We start from the raw sequence: 22,881 nt of genomic DNA on the forward strand, positions 1-22,881 counted from the left end.
GGAGTCTGTTGTGGTGATTAAGTCATCATTTCTGTCAGATTACTCTAATCGGCTGTCAAATATGATTCCACAACCCCATCTGTAACTTGGCATCCTAGTTATTCAGTCGATGTTACCTTCTGTATACAAAACAAAAACCAAACAAGGAGGTGTGTGCAGCCTAGCATTTAGCAGAGTCATTAGTTGTGATTACTATTGTGTGCTTGCACATTGCGCAAGGCGATCAGCTTATGGTGTGTTTTATTTTGTCTAGGGATGCTTCAAATCATGTGTAATCTTAAAATCTGAGTGCTAGGGGTGTACAGGAAAGAACTGTCTCCAGGCATGGCTGAGCATGGGATTGGCATGCTCTGATTCACCACCGTATCTCTGGCAATTGCTTAAACCTCATTTTAGAGCTGTCATCATATTTGGTGGAGAGGCTTTTGGGCACCTGCTTTCCATCCAATTTCTGAAGAGAAATGGGCACTCAGACACTAGGTAGGCAAAAGACTTCCTGCAAGCAGTAATTTCTGGGAGTGAAGCAATGTTTGTATGCTGAGGCAGTCAGCACTCTAGATGCTTGGTATTGGTTGGTTTAGTAAGAGGTGTTTTGTTACATATGCGAGTAAGTTTGTCTTATAGAGGACTTCAGTGATCAAAAAGCAGGAAATGCTTTTCAGTGAAGATGAAGGACTTGACTGCATCAATTTATTGCAGCTGTGTTCAGTCTGTGAAATTCGGGTGCCCTCAGCACCTCTGAACCTCTGGCCAAGTATTTACACCATGAAAAAGTAATTATTTTACAGTCCATTGCAAAACCATCTTCATACATGGTTACTAGATCTATTACCAGCTTATTCTCTGTTCCCACCACTGCAGACTGCATGTGCCTCACTCCTGCCATTCCTTGTGCCTTAAGGAAAGAAAACCACTTATTAAGAAAGGATACTGAATGCACATAAACCTGCCTATGCCTTCACCCATCTCAGTAGTCAAAGACCATCACCTAAAAGTCCTGTGAAGTCAAGCAATGTCTGACTTTACACCATGGGAGTCTGGGGGATGTGTGTGGAGGATGTTATCTATGATGTCTCACTCCTTACCATTCCTCTCATGATCATTCTACAACCCTTTAAAGCCATCAGCAGATATCTAGAGCTCTTAGTGTTTTTAGACTTGTCCCCTTTCTCTCTTCCCTGTCATTTGCCACAGATATAAGATTCTAGCCATGCCTCAGGTCAGTTTGTCCCTTACCTGTTACCCTTGGAGACTGCATTGTGGGAAAACACAACACAGAATTGAGCTAAACCTTCCCTCAAACAAAGGGTAAATTTGAAGAAATTGGGTTATTCACGTAACATCCAAATCAAACTAACTACAATAGGATAAAAGGATGACAGCTTGCATGTATCTTGTCATTTCAAGCACTTTTGGACTTGCTTCTTGCTAGCACTAATCATTGTTGAAACCAAATGGGACTTTGCCACATTTTGTACATCTCGGAATTGTAAAATGGCAGGAGATTACAAAGGAGAGAGAAAAAGAGATGTAAGACCTTAATGAAATTCTAATATTCTTCTTGGGGAAGGATTATAAATCCATAGAACAAATAGGAACACCAAAGAGCAACAGAGACAGGCTAAGGGTATAGGAGAAGAGAAACATCTAAAGTAGCAGCAGTATGAAAAACAGTGGGAAAAATTTGCATTATTTGCCTAACTCTGGTCTGGAAATTTATGTAAAGTTTTCTTCTAGCTCCTGATCCAATTAGTGAGTGCAATTTAATTAGATCAGTAGTCTAAGGAAAAGAAGAACCCAAATCTGTACCCTCCAGATTCCTGAACACCTTCACTGAGTCTAAAAGTCCAGAAAGAATGTATTGACCCACCAAAGAAATGGGAGAAGAAGAGAAAATCATCCAGAAGTACCAGAGGATTAAGTGATTTTCATGGTCTTCAGAGATCAACTTTTTTCTGACTATTATGTGCAGACACCTCTACACACTTCCCCCAGCCTCCTGTTTCAGCTTTCAGTTCCCAAGTTTTTCAGTAAGATCCTTTTGGAGCAGCTTCTGAACACAGTTCTCACATCACTTCAGAGCCAACTGATTCTGACTTTTTAAAGGCTTGCGACTCAGAAGTAATAAAACTTTCCTAGACATGAAAGAGTTGTGTTTTCCTACCAAAGACAACTGTTTAGAACAACTTCTCTAGGGTCAAACTAACTTGAATTAGACAGTCAATATCTGGCTACAGCTTCAGTGAACCTCTCTGGGAACCAGCATGGTCTCTGAGGCCAAATAAATACTAGTGAATAGCAGAGGCAAGGGACTGCTGTCTGGCTTTAAACAGAAGTGGTGTGGCAGAGTTTGCATTTACACAGCTATACTTCTCCTTTCAAAACAGGATGGTCTTGCCTGTACTTCCTGGTCAGAACAGTGTCTAGCCCACGTTATTCCCTTAAATATTCCCACACACCAGACAGGAAAGTGTTAACCAATGCCAAAAACAATGCTTGCTTTGCGGTCATAGACTGAACTTTGGATTCCCCGTATTGGTTTAAATAATTTACCTTAGTTTATTCACAGGTACATCTACAATGTAGACTTTCACAAATACATGCAAAGCAGTAGCTGTAACTGCCTGAGTGATGGCATAGCTAGAAGATTGTTTGCTGTCAACCTTTCATAAATCCCAATTTAAGGGACTTAAACTGTGTTAGGTATTCATGCAATTTTAGCAGTGGAAGAATGTGATCTGTTATTTGGATTCCTAGATTACTGTCAGACATATATATATATATATGTGCATGTATTTTGGAAAGAGAGGGAGGAAGGGAAGAAAGAAGAAAGAGAAGCAGAAGAAAATGAGTATTGCTCATGGGTGCTAAATATAGTTCAAGCAATAATGCATAACATCATTATTTTCTATTTAGAGCAGAGAAACAAGCATATAGCTTGCTTAAAACAAGTTGTTTCATTCACTGGAGAACACTAAAACTGCTGAAATTCAACAACTTTTGGAAGCTATCCAATTTAGTCATTTGTGATCCACTACACTCAAAGTGTTTTAAATTCAAGTTATATTGAACATTAGCCTGAGAGGCTAAAAACAATGTTGTGCTTTAAAATAATAATAATGTTCTAGTGAACCCTTTCACAATCCCCCCCTGCATCCTGCTGTTCCTCCTGTACATTTACTAATTAGGCTATAACACTTGGTTGCCTTTAAAAGTTGTACTCTTGTATAGAAATGAAAAAGTTATGGGTCTTAGAATTGACAACTTCACTTCCTAATGTACAAATAACTACTGTTGCTCTGTTAGCAGTTCTACTCCATTTATTTAATTCCTTCATTTCTTACTACCCACACAAATGGCAACAACTCCAGGACACATGCAAGCCAAACGGAGTGGATATAAGGATGGGAGGTATGACCAAATTTCTGTCTTCAAAATCACATGGAAACCAAAGCGATTAACTATCTTTTCTTCAAACAAATGAGCCTTTACAGAGCCTAGTCAATCCTAAAAATAGACATTAAGTGGGATTCTATATCTTGTTGGGAATAATGCCTTGGGGATATTTTGTATCATCCATGCTTAAAAAGCAAACCCATTAGACATCTGAGCAAGACATCAGATATTATTTTAACAGCAAGAGTTATCCATTTCATCTGGAGCGGCAATAACTTCTGTTGACATTTTGCCAATTGAAGTTTGCATGTCAGTGTGTTGGATTTTTCCCCTTTGCATTAAAATGATAAGGCACAGAAAGATAACAGAAGTCTCTCTGTGACATTAATTGACTCAGTTTTAGCACCCATTCAAGGTAACCGTGAACAGCAAAAATTACTGCCTATGTTTCTGAGGAGAAAATGAAGCGTGGTGGAGCAGCCCAGTGTCATGCAGGGAAGGCACTGCATTGCCCACAATGACTATCTGAAGGGAGGCAGCTGAGCTGTCCGCACCACAGCAGACCCCGAGGTCCTCACGCTCTAATTGATTTCTCCTCCTAACACCACTGTGAGGTGCTTACTGCTGCTATCTCTTTTTAGCAGAAAGGAAGATGATGAAGGAAAAAAGGCACAGAGCCTACATGTGATTCATCTGGAATTATTCTGCAACGAAAGCCAAGTCTCTCAAGCTGAAATCTTGCAGTTTTATCACCAGGTATAGGCAAGGCAGTAATGAGCCTTGTATTCCACACAAGCATTTTACTTTTATAGTCCTACTCCCCAGATACCTTACTCAAGAAGTAATGTAAGAACCTGAAGCAATGATCCAGGATAGCTGTAGGAGCCAAATGCCAGCCAAGCCGTTGTGGATTTGGGATCTCAACTAATAATTCAACCTTGTGCTTCATTGGGTGGATTTGCCCAGCATGATCTAAGATGCCAAGACTCAGTTTCCAGCATGACACAAGCCTCACATTCAATGTCCCACTGGACATGACTCAAGTGTTCTGAGCCGTATTTTCTTCCATCTCCCTAGCTGGGCGTTGGGTTTGAGAAGTCATCAAAAGTCTGATACTTAAAAAGGAGTACTCTTCCTCCATATCTAAGAGAACTATCCCTCTCCACCCCTCATATTAGTATTTTGAAAACAGCCAGTGCAATGTCAAAACATGCTGCCCAGCATCCTATCTTCTATGTAAAGTCTTCGCATCTCCCATAGGAATGGAACACCTTAGAAGGGGAAGACAGCAAAGTAGAGGCTTATGCTTACTTGAGTGATATGCAAAGGCACTTTTCATGTTTCTTCTCCAAGCAAAAGTCCCTTGCTTAGGAAGCACTCTCAGTGCTTCCTGATGGCATGCTCAGGGAAATTTGGTCCTCCTTCAGGATCTTTCCTGATGCCAAATGGAAATCTTCAAGCAGCTGAGGCTGTGGGCACCATTTTAGGATGTTAATGTTTGAAGCTGGTCCACATGAAAACTCCTCCCTTTCCACACAAATTCCTCTGATGCCACATAAACATGTAGGATGACTTTCAGAAATTTATCAAAAAATGAATGCATCCCTCCTTCTCGTCCCCCAGAACCGCAACCTCAAATAAACCCAAGATAAATTATCTTTTAGGCAACTGATGACTGTGAAATAAAAAAAGAGTTTAAATGAAAGGTTTTTAAAAGCCTGCAATGGCTTTTGTAATGCAAAACACAAACTTGGTTGTGACTGAGGGCATGGCTAGCAGGATATTAAATGCTTGCTTTGCAGAAGTTTTATTCTAAGATTTACGTTGTTCTGTGCTTGCATGTACTGTTTCCTCTGTGAACTATGCTCTGGGAAAAGACCACGTGATTATACTCAGCAATATCCTCCACATTTGCCAAGCTGAAATTCAGGAAATAACCCTTTAAAGGGAATGATCAGCAACAGCAACATTTCAGAAAAAAAGGAAAGCATAGTCAGGGGGCCTCCATTTCACAACTCTATCTCATCAAGACATATCTTCTCCATTTTTGCCTTTCATTCAATAAGAGAAACAAGCCTCAACCACTCTTTCAGTTTCATGTAACAGATTTTTCTGTTCATTTACTGAGTGGATCTTCTGCCCGACTCTTTCTGCAGCATGGAAGGTCACCTTGATCCCACAACACACTTCATCTCCTCTTCTGACAGAAACTAGAGTCTATTATTTGGTATAAAACTCAAATTCTAGGCTATGGGATTTTTATTTTTTTATGCAAACCTTCTTTTTTTCCCCTAAAGTTCCTGTTGGAAAGCTTTCATATTTGCATTACAATGTACCAGCAAGAACATCTTTTAGCTAAAAAGTGTGACTGAGGTAAGTCTAAAATAAGCCCCCTAAGCATCCAGATTATAACTTCTATTGAAATTCTACCTTTTGAATTAGAGCAAAGGCTACAATTTATAGAAAGAGTTGGCACTTATGATGTGGGGCTGCCGCCATTTTCATCTAGCAAAGGTGCAGAGCAGTTCTGAGTCCAGAATACTTGATTCAAAATTCCTGTTTCTCCAGCAGTCAGTCAGTCAAATTCCTCCTTACTGCCAAACGCAGGGTAATCTAGATTTTTTTTCCAAAGGTCAGACATGACCCCCAGACTACTTGTCAACATCCATGCCTCCATAAATATTGCACGGAATAGCCAAAGCATTCAGGTAGAAAAGGGTTTTTGAGTGAAGATGTCAAAACACCTACTCTCCTGACTGAGATCAGCTGAGGTAAATAGTACAGTTCTTTTTGTTTAACCAGCAGAGCCATAACATTTTACACCAAATGAGGATATGGCTCATAAATTCTACTTAAGCTCTCCATGAGCTGAAGTTACAGGAATTTTCCACAAATAACCAGTATCAGCATCCAAATAAAAGCTCTCAGTGATATGCCAATACTCTGCAGTGGCGAAATAATCTGGCTGTAGGGAGAGAATGAAAAAAAAGATAGCCTGATGTTCAATCAATCTATGAAAACAGAATGTTAGGGCAATCTCAAGCCACAAACACATGCTGTCCACACAAAAATATGATTGTCAAGTAGTGTATACACACAAACAGCAGTAAGAATCACAGTAAGGAACCATGTAATTTTTAACCACCTTTTGTATGAATGCCTTCTCCTTAAATCTTTTAGCGCCTCTCTAGCTAACATGTTCTGCCAGTGTTTTCTTTGGGATAAAGAAAGCATTTTTTACTCATTCTCAACATGCAGTATACATTTATAATGCTCTTCTTAAAGGAATTCTAATGTATTTAAATATTTCCCTCAATAGGTGCTTGGGAAGCTAAACAAACAAAAACTCAAATGGGCAACATTAGCAAAACATGTATTTTTGAGGAATGAGTCGGTTCCAGCTGGCTATTGTGTTTGGACCAAGCTGTGATTAAGCTTTCATTAGTGAAAGGGACCGTATCTGGACCAGTGAGGCCAAAATCAACCTCCCTCCACCCATCTGCAAATCTCTGAACTAGTATCTGACCCCAAATAGGAACTTTAATGCATTTTTTCCAGAGACTGGGCCTCTTGATTCCCTTGAAAAGAACAGCAACATGCTTCATCCAGTGACTATAAATGTCAGTATGAGAGAAGTTGTAGTCTCGTACTTATTCTTTATATTGCTATTCTACTCAATTAGATGTTTTCTCTGTATTGTGCCCCATGAGTAACATCTTCATGCACAACTTGCCTAAAGGTCAAAGAAATCTCTTTGCAGAGATGGCTTCAGGTGGAACAGCTGGAGGCCACAGAAAGCTATCAGCAAGGTCCTCTGATAAAAACAGCTGAGCTCAAAGCTCTCACATCATTCATGCTATGTGCTCCAAAGGTAACATTTGGAACTACTGGGAAGTCTTGAACTCTTGGTTTCTTGGCATATGCCATTTTTTCTGAGTGGGGCTAATGCAGCCTGAGGGCTCTTGCAGTTTTGGTGAAGCTAACAGAGGGCAATGAAAGCACAGGGGAGGATGGAATGGATGCAGAAAAGAAATTTTCACCAAGTCACACTCTCTAATTTTGGCTCTCATGTCAACAGAGAAGAAAACAAGTGCCAGACATGAAAGCTGTCAGCTATCAGGCTAGTTTTAAACTGGGACAAATCCATGTCATTCTTTGCAAAATGAATAGGGTTACAAGAGGCAAGGGACATGCCTGCCTGAGTAACCCTCAAAGCCTCCCAGACAAGTGTATAAGCGCAGCATTTAAAATGACTGTAGCTCTTCCTTACCAACATCTTTTGTGGTTTGTTGTTTGTTTTTTTTTTTTTTTTGGTTAATCAGATGTTTTTGTACAAATAGGAGGATTCCATATTCCCACAAGCATAGCACTTTCTTTCACTTCTTAGTAACTGCAGAAATAAGAGATGAAAAAAAATCCAGTAGCTCATCTTGAATGACTTAATGCCAATACAGGATTACTGCCTATCATATATTTTCTAATTCTTTCCTACCCTAAATGCCCCTAAGGATTAGGATTTAACTTTGTTTCTTTTAGAAGATTATTCTAATTGGACAGAAATTGTTTTTATTTCCTGATACTTGCTCTAAGTTTTGTTTCACCTCTTATGGTGCTAAATCCTCAATTCTGTCTACAATAAAAAATAATTGTTATTTGTCACTGGCATTTGGGCCTGGAGGAAATAAATGCACCATCTACATCCATGGTGCCATGATGCTTGCCAAGGCATTCCTGCAACAGCCTTTATCCTCTCTGTATTCCTTGCAATATTTGAAATGAACATACTGTATAACTATACAGCACACTTTCCTCTAAGGGATTGTCATGAATTAGACACAAAATAATATTAGTTGCTGTTGATGGTCTAGAACGTAAACTTCCTTCAATTATTTGAGCCATTGAGAGCTGAATAGAAATACAAAGATATCACATACCTCACATCTCTGCGTGAGGCTGTAATCCCATCAAGAGATTCTGGCCGCGATAAGGAGCACAAGTGTGTTTTGTTTATTTTCATGGTGGAATTACAAGCTTCACTTATGGAGGTACCTGATTTTCAGTTCTTAGTTTAAAACTAATCTTATCCTCTTATTAGAGTCTTATTTTCCACAATCTTATTTTAGTCAATCCAGAATCCTGTGCTCTCTATCTGGAAATCAGTGATAAGGCTCTATTCATACTTTCTTAAAGATCATTACAGACTTCAAATTACTCTTTTGAGAAATGAGCTTCTTTCTTTCTCAGTTTTTTTTAACCTGTGTTTCTCCTTCAGAAGAGAAAATCTCCACTCGCTGTAATTTGTAATGGTTTGCAAGGGGGGTTGGGTGAGTGTTCCTAGGATGAATGAAAGAGGCAATGTATTCATGAGATGCCCTGATACATTGCAAATTCCATTTCCAAAGAAGCAAAGTTGCTTATTCTAACCCCTGCTTGTGTATCTCTTCCCCCTCCCTGCACCCCACCCCCTCCCCACAGTGGGAGATAGCCCATCTCTGAGTTACAATAGGGCAAGAGCTGGGATTGACTACAGACTGCTTTAATGCCACCTTTAATGACAACTTGTGAAGATTAGGAAGTTGTCAGAAACAGGTATCAGCTAAACCTCCAGCTTGCTTTGTGAAGTCAGTCTGAATTAATTAATGGGTAGTTTTCCTTTGATATTGCTTTGATATTTGGCTGCAGCTGGATAAAAATCAACCACAAAGTAAGCTACATTTTGTTTACCACTGCTTAAGACTCTAGTTCAATGTTCTTTTTCTTCTGCAGTTTTAGCTTTTTTAACTTCCTTGGCACAAGGCAGTAGAGACAGGCATTTGCTAATAAATGGAGTTATGGTGTCATGTTTTTCAATGACTGCTTCTCTCCACTCCTGGAGATACTCAGGGTACATTCTGGGAGCAAAGCCATTACTGATTCCAACAAAGCTGTAAGTGAAAAAATGGACTGTTCCAAAAATTAGACAAACATTATGCTTGCCCATTCTGGTACTGCTTTTCCTGTTAAAAGGTATTTAACACTTTAATGATATTTACTTTCTGTTTTAAAGGGTGCTGATCAATTGTTCCACACGATGAGAGCCTAAAATATAAGCTGTGCAAGTAGGGGGTCTTCCTTAACTTTTCAGGATGGAAATTCAAGGCCCCTTATAGTGTCCCCAAAGAGGTGCATGCACTCAAACAAATACCTGAACATTTCTAGCAGCCCCAGTGACCCTGCTGGAAAAAAAAAAAAGAAAGAATTGCTCTGCACACCACTGGTGAACAGCAGACAAAGAAGTGGCTCTTCGAAGTAAACTGATGATCATTTCTTCCACAGAATGAGCAAAAAATCAATTATCTCTCTGGGTCTGCAAAGATTATTTTTAATTAGGCAGAATATAATTGGTCAAAGTGTGTTATTAGAGTAGAAGGCTCAGTCAAGTCACCCAGTTCCACCTGGTTTTCCAGAACACATGGGGTTTCTAATGACCACAGAGAAGAAAGAACTTATGTTTTCTCTCAGTATGTATGTTGTCACATACAGCAGCATGGTGTATCTAAACAGTGTGGTTCATTACCTGACTGAGAGGGGAAAAAACTAGCTAGAGATGCCTCAGCTTCCTGCACCACCGTGGGAGTACAAACACTACATGAGACAACACTACATCCCTTTGATAGCAATGCACAGAGACACAGACCACCCAGATGAGGTCTTTGTAAGAGGCAGCACGGCTCACAGGGCTGGACACAATGGCTGAAGGATGCTAAAGTCTCTCTGCCATAAACACAACATGAAGCCCAGGCTCTTTAGTCATAACTCAGGTTCATGGGTGCCAAACATTGCTATCGAAGCAGGTACATGGCATCCAAGGGCATCTCTAATGATGTTACTTCCAGAGGTTGTTTATGATTTGCCTTTCTAATTTCATTGTTTTCCTAACAGTCAGACAGTTAGGAAGGCTCCCTGAACTAGTTTCCACTATGAAAACAATTCCAACAGCTCATGTCATGGTGCTAATGAGACTCACTGAAGTACCTGTACTTTCTGTTCTGGATAACAGAAAACAGCTAACACCAGCAAGACGATAAACAGCTGTTTAAGAGAGTGCCTGGGCTATTACCCTTAGCCAAGCATCCAACCTAAATCTTGGTGAGCTTTGCAATACCCTAGAGTACTCCAGTCATGGCCTCTCAATTTTGTTCAGACCTTTCCATTCTGAAGCGCATCGGAAAAGGTTCTTCCATCAGTGATTTCTAGGTACCCAGCTTGAAAGTAATATTCTGTGAACAGATCCTCCAGCCTCACTGAATAAGATGTTCTAAGTTGGATGCTAAATTCTGGAGGCATTTTGTGATGTCATGACCTGAACTGTTTGGAATTATGGAAATCATAGGTAAAGCCCAATGCCACATGCCAGAATAGTTTAGGGGTGGGCTTCATATTAGGGAACTTTTCTGAGGTTAAGCCAGTATTTTGTGTTATTTAGTTTCCATTCAACCAGGGAGGTGATGGAGTCACTCTCCTTCAGATGTTCAATAAACATGTGGGCATTACACTTTGGGACATGGTTTAATGGCCATGGTGGTCTTAGGTTGACAGTTGGACTTGATAACCTTTGAGGGCTTTTCCAACCAAAACAATTCTATAATTCCATTATACTATAAAGCTGTGCAAAATTAGCCCTGAACTACTCCAGAAGAGCTGTCTAAAAGAGAGAGTGCATCTGACTGCATTTGCAGCTGGGCTAATGTGCCCTTGCCTCTCAGCAGATGTGCTGCACCAGGGAAAAGCAGCAGTCTGATACAATTATCTGTGACCTGAAATAGTTCACTGATGCCCATAGCTGGTGCAGCTCTGCACCTTTCTGACATACCCCGGGGTCAGGCTGGGGCATTAGCCCCCCACCAAGTAAGGCAGATCAAGCTTTAGCCTCCTTCTCCCACTGTTTCAGGTCAATAGATCTTTCTGTAGTTTCCTGTTCTTGTCCAGTATCTTCCAAACATTTGAAGCTTTGCCAAGTAATAAAAGTACTTATGGGATCATGGACTCATATCCAGATATCACAGTTCTCGAGTCATTGCCCTCAGTGTTAGTCAACGAAGTCCCTTTCCTTGCTTTCTCTCCATCCCACTGGAGCCTGATTATTTTCATACTCAGTGGAACAGAACACCGTTGAGTGAAGAAATGGTGACCTCCATTCTCAACTAGGTCCACTGGTATAGTTTCTGTTAGGTCTATATGAGTTAAATCCTTACAAACAACAAGCCAGAGAGAACATGAACTGCATTCTCCTGCATGCCAGGACACTATCTTAAACAAATCTGCACTCCATCCTTCACTGAGAAAAAGGGACAATGTAATTATGGATTAAATGTTTTGCTTAATTTAGAGAAGTTATTTTCCATTATTCCCCTCTCCCTATGCCTGTACAACATACATCGTTCTGTCATTAATCTGCAAGTTCAGCTATTTACAGAGATTTCACTGGGCTCCTAAGTCACTTTCCACTCTTTTATGAATTCATAGCTGATGATCCATTCTGTGTTTCACAGTAACAGTAGATGCAAACCTATCTGAATTTAATGAAAACATTGATTTCTCATCTAAGTGATGAAGTCAGGGCAATGTTTTTTGAGGGGCAGAGATGGAAGTGGCATTTCTGCATAACTGAAAGAAATAACGTCTGAGCTGGACAAAATGTATCATTACATGGTTCCACTTGCATAGTATTCTAAAGGAAGAAATGGGCCAGATTCACTTTCCCAACATCAGTCAATGTCTTATAGCTCAGTTCCTAGGAATAGGCACTCCCTGGGAATTCTCTGCTTTCCCATCTGGTTATTTTTATCATTTAAACAGTTCTAGAATTTTCCAATCCTTCATTAAACAGCATTTGGCCATGCTATATGGGTACTGAATTAGTTTAATTTGTCATCATAAATCTATCACTCTAGTCTCTTAACTAACTTAATTGCTCTTTGAGTTGCCTTTCTGTTTGTCCAAATCTAAGTCACTGATATCTCATATTCAGGCTATTATTGAAGTCATATGGGATGATTACCTTTTTATTACAGGTAATTTTTACATAATATTCATATAGTACTGACAACTCATAAGGCCTAAAGCAGAGAAGGAAACTGGATATGAAAATGTTACTTGAGAAAGAAATATGCCAGGATATTCATCAGGAATGAACTAATGAAATGAACACTTGGGGTTTTTTTGCTTCTTGTTGGGCAAACAGTATTTTATCAGAAAGTGAATGTGGATTCATAGTATGTTGTCATGGATGCCTGCATTTTTAAACACATCATTCTGAAGGTTAAATAACCTGGTAAACTGATTCTGTACAGTGCTCCCGTGTTACAGCCTCTTATGCCTTGTGCCCCTGACAGGCTGTGGTGCTGCTTTGAGACATCAGCCCATAACATGTAGCAAGACCAACATGAAAGCTGAGCTGGGCTGTATGGGTGAAGTGAAGCCCCAAGGCAGACCAGCTTCTTGCTTATGATTGTCAGTTTGGTGCAGGACAGAATGAACCTGACTGTGAATGAGCACCAAAAGATAAGAGTGATCCAAGTTCCTCTTCAAAAATCAGTTTTCATATTGAACACCCTTAGATGGAATCTAAAGTTTCTTTACAACCAGTGCACAATACTTAAAGTTCCCTCTAAGCCAGTCCTGTTTCACTATCACACAAACAGCATTTCATTAAACCAGTAGTGACTCTTATAGTGTTAAAAAAATGAAATATCTTTCCCTCAACTTTTGACAAAAAAGGAAGCCATTGATATTTGGGAAGGCAGATATATCCTACAAACTTCATCTTGCTGTTAAAATTTTAAGAGCTTTCTCAGAACTGTATTTCTCCATTGTTAAATTCTTAATTAAATATATTCATACAGCTAATGTTCTAATTTCATGCCAGAACTTCAATACAAAGGGTTTGCTGCTACTTGGAATATATATATCCCACTTGCAATAAGAACCACGTAAACCATTAGTCTGTTAACAGTGTAGGAGTGCTGTGGCCTAAATCAGTGCAGGCTGTTAATTATTTTCTGTGATAACCTTAGCCATGAGGATATATGCAAAATATAGAACCATAGAATGGTTTGGGTTGGAAAGGACCTTAAAGATCATCTAGTTCCAACACCTTCCACCAAACCAGGTTGCTCAAAGCTGCATCCAGTCTGGCCTTGAACACTTCCAGCGATGAGACCTCCACCACTTCTCTCTCTTCTCACTGCAACATGTTTCAGTGTCTCATTGCCCCCATATATACCCTCACCCTATATACATATAGGCATAACTAATTGTGACCATGTCAGATCAGTTCAACTTCAAAGACAGAATAGACTCCAAAGATCTTTAGGTGGAGATTTTATAAACGGATTCCCATTTACTCCTGACTTAAATAGCTTCTGCATGGGACTAAAGGTATATTTATACATCTATAGAGCTCCAAGAATCCAACCAACAAATAATGCGCTCATGTTACCTATCTGCACTTAACTCTTGCTAGGAACTCCCACATGATTCATTAGTCAGCAAAACAGAGCACATCAGGCTTTTAAGCTAATGCATGTTAAAACTAAAATAAAAAGCGTCAGTGCTACAAAGGTGGCTAAAGCAGACTGTGCCTACAGCTCTTTGTGGTTTGCTCTCTATACAGAAGCCAATTTTCACTAAGTAGCAAATTAGAGTACAGAGGGACTAAGATTATTGCATCTAACTGAAGGTACAGAACAAATTTAGATGAGTAGAATTTATTGGATTATTTTGTTTAGGGAATAGAAGTTAAACACCTCCAACAAAGCCAGGAGATTCTTAATGAAGATGAGACTGGTTAAAGCCTCAGTTCTACATCTCATCCCAAGTAAGCACTTTGCAGATCATTATTACATTCAAATTGAGCTTTTCCTTTTTCTCCATTCCTCCTTTTAAAATAAAATCCAAACCACTGTTCCAAGACAACGTGACTGCAAGTTGAATAATACAAACTGCATCCCCATGAGCTAGGATCTGAGCTATGCGCTTGCATGTTATATTTGAAAAGACACATCTGGAAATTCATGTTGTTCATTTACAAGACATAAAAGCTACTTGTGATGCCAGCAGCAAGTAAACAGAAGACAACTGTCCCTATTTCATTGATATGTATCGTATATACCGATATGCCTGTATTTCTCAACCACTCTGTATCTTTTTCTCTGCCTTGTAGCAATCCTACTACAACAAGTGATATCTAAAGACGTTTTTTGGGGAAAGATAAAAGCTCCATTATACGACAAGGAATATTGTGACTAACAGAGAGATTATACTAATCATGAGTAAAAAGATGTTTGATCCTACTTATACTGAAAGTTTTTAAAAAAGGGGAAAAAAAAAAGTTCTTTTGAATGAATTTTATCCTCAGGAAAAATGATTAAAACCAGAAAAGCCTTGAGATGTCAGCTGGTGACACGTTTTTCTCCTTTATCTTTTTTTGTTGTTGTTGCTGTGAAAGAAATATATCTGAGAGAACACAGAAAAGTGCATCATTAACTTCTTATTAATTTTATAATACAAAGGCAATTCAGTTAAAATAGTGGTGCTGCAACTTTAAATTACAGAACTAGCTTGGTATTTAATGAGAGATTTAGCACAGCGGGGTTTCTGTTAAATTAAGTTGTGCCTTCACATCACAGTGGGAAAACAGGTGTATATTGGTTTAGAATTATGGAAATGTTGACTAATTTCAAGGCTTGTAATCAAACAGCAAGGCACCCTGCAATATTTTCTTCCAAGATTCTGAATTAATCATTTATGTCTGGTCTTATTTGCTTCATGTCCACTAAAAGGATACAGCTCAAAGGAAGAGATAAAGTGCTTCTGTTTTCATGTCTGTGTTAAGGTTGAGGCCCATGCAAATAGTAGAGATAGAGCACTGCAGGCTTTGTTCAAATACCCACCCAAATCAAACTGAATGTGAGGTCTTAAGAGGATAGATTTTACACTAAACTCCCACCTTTTTGGCTTCATGAATATTGATTCAAAACCTGCTTACCAAGCCAGGTGGAACAGGTCTGCACTTAAGAAATAAAGTGACTAAGCGCAGCAATAATTTGGCCCCTATCATTTAATGAACATAGAGGTCATTTAATGAATATACAGGCTCTTCTCACTTATTCTCTGTGATAGGACAAGGAGCAATGGATGTAAGATGCAGCACAAGAGGTTCCACCTCAACACAAGGGGGAAGTTCTTTACTGTAAGGGTCACAGACCACTGGAACAGGCTCCCCAGAGAGGTTGTGGAGTCTCCTTCTCTGGAGACTTTCAAGGCCCGTTTGGATGCGTTCCTCTGTGACCTGAGCTAGATTGTACAGTCCTGCTCTGGTAGGGAGGTTGGACTTGATGATCTCTTTGGGTCCCTTCTAACCCCTGACTTCCTGTGATACTGTGGTCTTCCACTCCAAGTTTCTGTGACAGTGAGTTACATCTGTGCACAGGTAAAATGTAGGTGAGTTCCAAGCACTATAGCATCCCTGCAGCCCCCTGCTCCTGCATCTGCCATCTTTCTTTACCTCACACTAACAAATCACTTGCCTTTGCCTTTGATTTACTTCCTGGGCCATTTAAGGATGCATGGTGGTACTACAGTAAAGTGGAAGACACAGATTCTTTTGTTTCCAGGAGACTTCTTATTACTGACCCTCCTACATACCAGATCTTGTTTATTGGATGCAAGCTGACACTTGACGCCCAAATGAACTTGATCTTTATTCATCCCTTTTTGTAACTCTGCCAGAAGATTGCTTCCAATTTACTCCAAAACTGTTTCTCACATGGATCCATCTACTACTGATTCCTGCTCACCCAGTGAAAACTGCTTAGTGGGCAAGAGCTAACAACAAGCAAATTGCTAAAATTCATATAAAGAAAATCCTGCTAACGTGAACAGTTTTCTGCATGTGTGTCACAACTTCACAGTGTGCTTAAATGTAGTTAGTTTAGGAATACACAGACGCAGCATTCCAGTAGCACCATATATGCTGAATGTCAGCATACAGCATGTACAAAATACAGAATATGTTATATAATATATGGTAAATGGTTCCCAAAGAGAAGTAACAGATTTGTATTTGAGTCATTTGCCTTTGTTAGAGGTGTTCCTTTAAGAAGCTGGTATAACAACTCATCTCACAGTAAGATCTTAACATCTCTGGCAGTATCAGGAATATTTTTAAAGCCCAGAACCCAGAGTCATAGCAATATAATTTTCACATTTCCTTAAAAGAAAAGTTTGTAACCTCACAGTTGGGGCAGAAAAACATAGCTTGAAGGAAAAAAAAAAGAAAGCTTTAAATGACAAAGTGCTAGAGACAGCATTAGAAAAAAATATTTTTGAGCTTTGTTTAAAAAAATTCAAAAGATACAGTAGTCTCTTCAGCTGCTGCTTGCTTGTTAGCTGTTCAAAAGCAGAGGAGAAAATGATGCCCTGCTCAAATAAGATGCAATACAGAGCTGAGCCAGCTTTGTCACCTGTGTATGGGGAGGTCATGGAAGGAGTCTGCCCCTTTGAGTCACCTACTGGGATAACTAAAATCTCTCAGAACACAGCATCCAGCTCCTGGAGCTCAGGGAAGAACACAGGAGCAAATAAAAGGATCCTCTCTGCTTCTAAGTGGAGTAATGTATATAAATCTCACAGTAGAGTTTCAGGGTAAGATCCCACACTCTACCTAGACCTGGAAATGCTGGATGGGCAGGGGACTGCTCCAGCAGCTCAGAACCACCTCTGTCAGAGTGTTTACCCTTCCCAGCCAGTCAGCACAGCTATCTGACTTATAGCATGTTGGAGAGCAATTACACAACTCATGGGGTTAAGTGCAAGACTAGCTGAAATGGGTTAGAAAGCATTCTTCCAAGGGCTTGGCATTCTCTGGCACTGGGGATGGGAGCCAACAACTGAGGTTGCAGAGCCATAGGATGATGAGATTCAACCTGAGCTCCAAAAGAGTGTCAAAGGGAAGCATCCCTGATAACCATCCTTTCTCTCTGAGGATTGCACACCAACCCTCTACAATCTCAAAAGCCATGCTTGCCATTGTAGGGTCTTGACACTGTGCACTGCAAGGGCCAGTTGCTGGAAAACATAATTCAATCTGAAGTGCCACTATTTTCCTTTTTTACCCCTGTAGATGGCTTACGTCTGCAGATTTCCTACCACCTCTTCCAGCATTTTCACTTGCAAATGACCAAGTTTTCTCACATAACTACCCAACATACTTCTCTATGTTAGCCATTTCCATGACAGATGAGATGGCTTTACTAACAGGAATTGCATAAACCCCTGGCCAGATGTGAATTCTGCAAACACATAGTGTTCAATTTCACATACAGCATGTAGGAACTAAAGCAGATACAGACCATATAACTGTCAGTCCAGTCAATGCAGTGTTGCATTTATTTATTTTTCTGCCTGTAACAATACATTCCAACCATACATGTGAACAATTTCCCTATATCAGGAGGGAATACACCCTCATATCCTTAGTATTTTTCCTTTCCCATCCCGAATATATTTGGCTACATTCAGCAGAAGAAAGCATTAGAAAAAGATTTCAGATAATTCATGCAATTACCAGTGATATACTTCTCTCTGTGACTTAAATCTGAACTACTGTATGATAATGCAAACTACATTTTGTACAACAAAACCACAACTGTTTCAGCCACTGGCGTGAGCCATCAGTGAGAACAGACTGCTCAGGAAAGATGATGGCAAGGAACAGGATGACAGTGTACAAGCAGCTAAATGGCACCACGCTCTACAGTACCCTGATGTGCAGCCACCACAGCAATGCAGTCAGGTTGTTTAGAAACCATGCGGATAAAGGCTTAATTTAACAAAGTTAGCTGTATTTTGTCTTTTTCTCTTCTCTTCCTTTTCAAACTAGAAGCCCCAATGGTGCAATGTTTTTCTGCCATATGGTCTTTCCTCCTCCCCCCCTTAAATTAAAAAAAGAAAAAAAGAAAAGAAGTAGAATCTACCATGCACTTCAGTAACTGCCTCTAGTCAGCAGGAATCAGCACTGTTTCCAGCCAATGGACTTTCTATAAAAGAGCAACTGCCTTTTGAGATGATGCCATTGCTACAGCACTGGCACCGTTACAGGACAGATCATCAGGTTAGCCACTTTCCATGAAAAGATCAAGGTCATTTGAAGCACCAAGCAGCATCTTGAGCAAAAGGGCTATTTTTCTGTCAATAAAATACTTATGATCAAAAAGTAAATGTACTCACCCCAGGTAAAGTTTTAATATTGTGCAGTGCATTCTGTGCCTCAAGAGCAGCTTTTCTTGTATAAAATGTTACGAAACAACAACCTATAGAGAGAAATGAAAAGCTTTCAGAAATTAGTGAGTATGATTTGTGAGAGTACAATAGGGAAGGAGAAAAAAGCAGTGATTGAACAACACATCATGAGAGCTAGAATTGTGAATTATCATGAGGCTGCCTGAATAACATGAATAAAAGAAAGCTTGCACGGTTTAAAATAAAAAGTCACCCCCTGTGCATTGCGTCTATAGCACACCTACATTGTTAGCAAATTGTAATCACTTAGAAATTGGGTTAACCAAAATCCAATTGGCTTTGTACACTGCAAATAAGGTTGTATTTTTCTGAAGGCTCCCCATTATATATTGAATATAAGCAACATGGCAAGCTCAAGCTGTAGAAATTCATTGTTGCACCCCAGGCAGAAAATCAGGTTAAAGCAGGACCTTATTTGAAAGGCCTTACATGTAAGAACTAAGATTTGCTCCCTCTGTTTGAAACCAGGTAGGACACTCATCTCTGTTACAAGAATGAAACATAAGCTACAAGAAAATTCACCTCAATACTGGAGGTTGCCAGTGTTAAGTGAGGCTCTACTCACTCTCTATGTCTACCTTCAGTAAAGCAGTTTAAGTTGCCTTAATTCTACGGTTTTCCCTATGGCAGCATGGTACAACTGGGTGGTCTGTGGGACAAAACACAGTTGCTGACACTTCCTCCACTGCAAACACCTAATGTAACTTTACCCACAGAATACACAACTTTGTCAGCCCAGCACAGCCTCAGGGTGAGGTCAAAGCTCACAGGGCCAGGACTTGACTTACTGCAATCTGCAATATCCCACAACAATGAATTCTGTTCCTAGGCATGCATGGGGCACATGCAGAGAGCTTACTGCAGGAGGACCTTGCATCCAAGTTGAAGGTGGGATGCTCAATCCCAGCTTGTGACTTCAACTTTACTTCCAGTGGAGGAAAATTACTTTGAAAGCATCACTTACACACTGCTGTGCATAACACAAGATTGCAGGTATTGACAGAATGAAAATTCACACTTAAATAGCTCCCACCCAGCACAGTAAACCAATGATGTAGGAACACACTTAGAGACTAATCACTATCCATGGGAGAAATACAGTGGGGCTTAATGAAACCCTTGTCCCATCCCAGACTATCTCCTGCTTTGGAGCCATGTAATATTAAGAAGATCCCAAAATTCCTGCAGCAACAGACAGGGTGCTCAATGACCCAGCCGCTATGGGAAGAAGAAAAATGTGCTGGGTAACGCTGGCTGGGAGGCAGAAGTGGCTACTGAAGTAAAAACCTACTCTGTATCAAAGATGATGATGCAAATTTTGCTGATGAATCAGAAAACAATCCTATTCTCTTAATCACAGGCAGAGATTTGTTGCAACTCCAGGGAAATGTCAAAACCAAACAATAAATAGAAGAAACTCTGGCTCTTGAATCTCGGTGTTCCACTGGAGTGTGACACACAAAATAATCTGTCCTTAGGGCAGTGAACACAGATATTGCTTGCATCAGCTCCCTAAAGTTGACCAAGATGAAACATTGCATCCTGCCTGCTATGCCTGCTTTTGTTCAACCTTGCAGCATGCCCATAACAGCAAAGGAGAACTAGAAGAAAGCATGCACAGGAGAATACAGCGAGTAAACATCTCAAGTGTGGAAGGGGCCTTCACCACACCTTGGAAAGAAGGGCTGAATCAAGAAGGCCCCCTCCCTCCACTGCGTCTTGCTTGGTTCAAGCTGTGCATTACACTGTGAATGCTCCCTCTGGCTTCTCAGTTGGACCAGCAACAACCATTACCTTTATAAGAAGCAAAGGAAATGATGTGTTCCCAGCTGGAATACAGTGAGGTTTTCCTTAATGCAGGAAAGTGTTGTCAGGCAACATAATATATGGGCAGGCAGGTAAAACAAGCAAACATAGCTGAGAGGAACATTTTCCATACTGCCAAAATGTTCATTAAATTTCAGTTTATGATAGAGATTGTTTAATAATTATTTCAATGAGTCAAACATTGTCTGGCAGGGATGAATAGCATTGAGGCAGCCACAGCCTGTTAAGATTTGTGCTTCCTGTGTTCTTCTATTCCACTAGAAAATGGTGCAAATTTAAATTTTATTCCAGAGTGAAAAAGGGAAACACATCCAAGTTTGTGACATTTTCTAGTGTTACTTTGAGAAAACACTTTTCTATCCTGCCAGCCAGTTCCAAAGTCTGTCTTCTACTGTTTCTTCATTAGTTTATTAGCTTTTTAATACAAAGCTTTTTAACCAGGAGAGAACATTCGGAGGGGAAAATATCAAGCAGTAGTCATGACTTTGCAATTACAATGTCCTTTACGATGGGTTTGTAGAGTTTCATTTTACATTTCAGCTCTCTGGATTCATTCTGATAAGAAATTTGAAATCTATTGGTTTATCATTCTTGGCACTACTTGCAAGAACTGCATTTGAAAGATGAATATACTGTGGAATATCCTTTAACTAGTCATTTTTGGGAAGTAATAATGCAGGAGAGAAAAATGACTCTGTGAATGAGGACTGGAAGAATACAGCAGCTTAATGGCAAACGTGCAGATGTTTCAGGCAGGTCATTGGACCCTGAAAAAAATGGAGGCTTCTAGGCCTGACAGACTGATACATCTGAAAATGCGTATGAATAATTTTTTTCTCTTTTTTTGCTCTTATCTTCTTAAAAAAAAACACAACAAAATGAGAAATGGTTTGCTGTGGTTAGAGGAGAGCATGGGCACCACTTGTGGACATCTGACTCTGAAGCTATCTGCTGAAGAGGTCAGGGCTGGATTGAAAAAAATGAAAGTAAGAAAACGGTGAAGAACAGAACAGGCAAAAGTGCACACAGTCCCAAAGGAAACACTACAGCTTTCCAGAGGTGCTCCCTGCCAAGTTACGCAAACCACTGTAGCTCCAACTTCGAAGATGCCTCCAGCATATAATCCCTCTGGCTCAGTACTACTATGTCCTGTGGGAGAAAATATCAAATTCAGTCATTTCTACAGAAATTTCAGAAGGGAAGATACCTGTATAAGAGGACAGGGCTAATCTGTGCTTTAGAAGTGGTAGCTGGCTCCTGCTAAAAGACAAGGAAATTACTTTCCTTCCTCCATTTTCCCTAAGAAAATGTAATATTGCCAAAGACAAACCAGTGACACCTCTGGAAAAGAAAAAGCAAGTTTCTGACTAAGAGAAAAGAAAGAAAAACAACTCTCCTCCCTTCAGCCCCCCGCACACATCATCTTGGCTTCACCAACAAATTTGACATAAGCTTGAACCACAACTAAACTTTTCTGACATCCAATAACCTAAAGTCTGACAGTGATAACCTTCTCCTCTGTTAGAGAGGACAACTAAAAGGGTGAATTGGTTTATGGGCACAGTTCTGCTGATCTTCAATAGCCTGAAATACAGTCCAATTTAACTCCACATGGGTTAGTACCTTCTTGACCAAAGGAACAGGAGCTTGTGTTGCCAGTCAGTGCCTCCAAAGCAACAAATCTCCTGTGTCTTTGTAAGCTGGTTGTGCTCTACTTGGAACCGTTATTTACTACAGTGTAAGACATTTCTTCTTTGTACTAGAAAAAATACTGAATGAATCATGCAGATCCTTACAGTCCCTTAAGGACACTGGCAACAACTTCATGGCTATTCTGCCAGATGCTTGAACAGACTGAACAAAACCTGCCACCCTGTGCTGCACAGCATCTAATAGCAACAAATGGGATGCTTGAGAAACAAAGGCAGAAACCAGCCCTACTTCCCAAAGCATCTGATGAAGAAACTCTGCAGTGTGTATACTACAATACTCAGCTTCAACACCTCATTTTAAAAAAAGGAAAAGATCTCTTCTTTCAGCTTGTTTTCTCTCTTTTTTTTTTTTTTTTTTAATTTTTCTTTTCCTTTTTTATCAAAGGAAACTTAGTGCCAGAAAAAGACCTCAAGGTCCCAGCCATTGGGAGAGAGTTGACACATTCAATTCTCCATGACACATTCAATTCACAAGTCCCTGCTCAGGCTGCCAAAGGCACCAATTAGCATCAGTGGTAGAGATTTTATTTATTTAATTTCAGCATAAAACTGTTTAGCAAGACACCGACAGGGGCAAACAGTCTTGTGTATGGCAAGAAACAGC

The 22,881-nt window shown here is 40.0% G+C and overlaps 1 protein-coding gene across 14 annotated transcripts in view; it reads right to left on the minus strand.

The window, feature by feature from the left end:
* Positions 1-22,881, minus strand: part of CELF2 (CUGBP Elav-like family member 2) — a 496,995-nt gene that overhangs the window by 88,435 nt on the left and 385,679 nt on the right. For all 14 annotated transcript variants that reach the window (XM_068168663.1, XM_068168606.1, XM_068168641.1 and 11 more), the window contains one exon: positions 18,667-18,749. In XM_068168663.1, the coding sequence (XP_068024764.1) occupies positions 18,667-18,749 (83 nt within the window). The remainder of the gene's footprint in view (positions 1-18,666; positions 18,750-22,881) is intronic.

The sequence above is a fragment of the Melanerpes formicivorus genome, unplaced genomic scaffold (assembly GCF_026170545.1).
Source record: "Melanerpes formicivorus ecotype bairdi unplaced genomic scaffold, bMelFor1.0.p_v2 SCAF_3, whole genome shotgun sequence".
Lineage (NCBI taxonomy): Eukaryota > Metazoa > Chordata > Aves > Piciformes > Picidae > Melanerpes > Melanerpes formicivorus.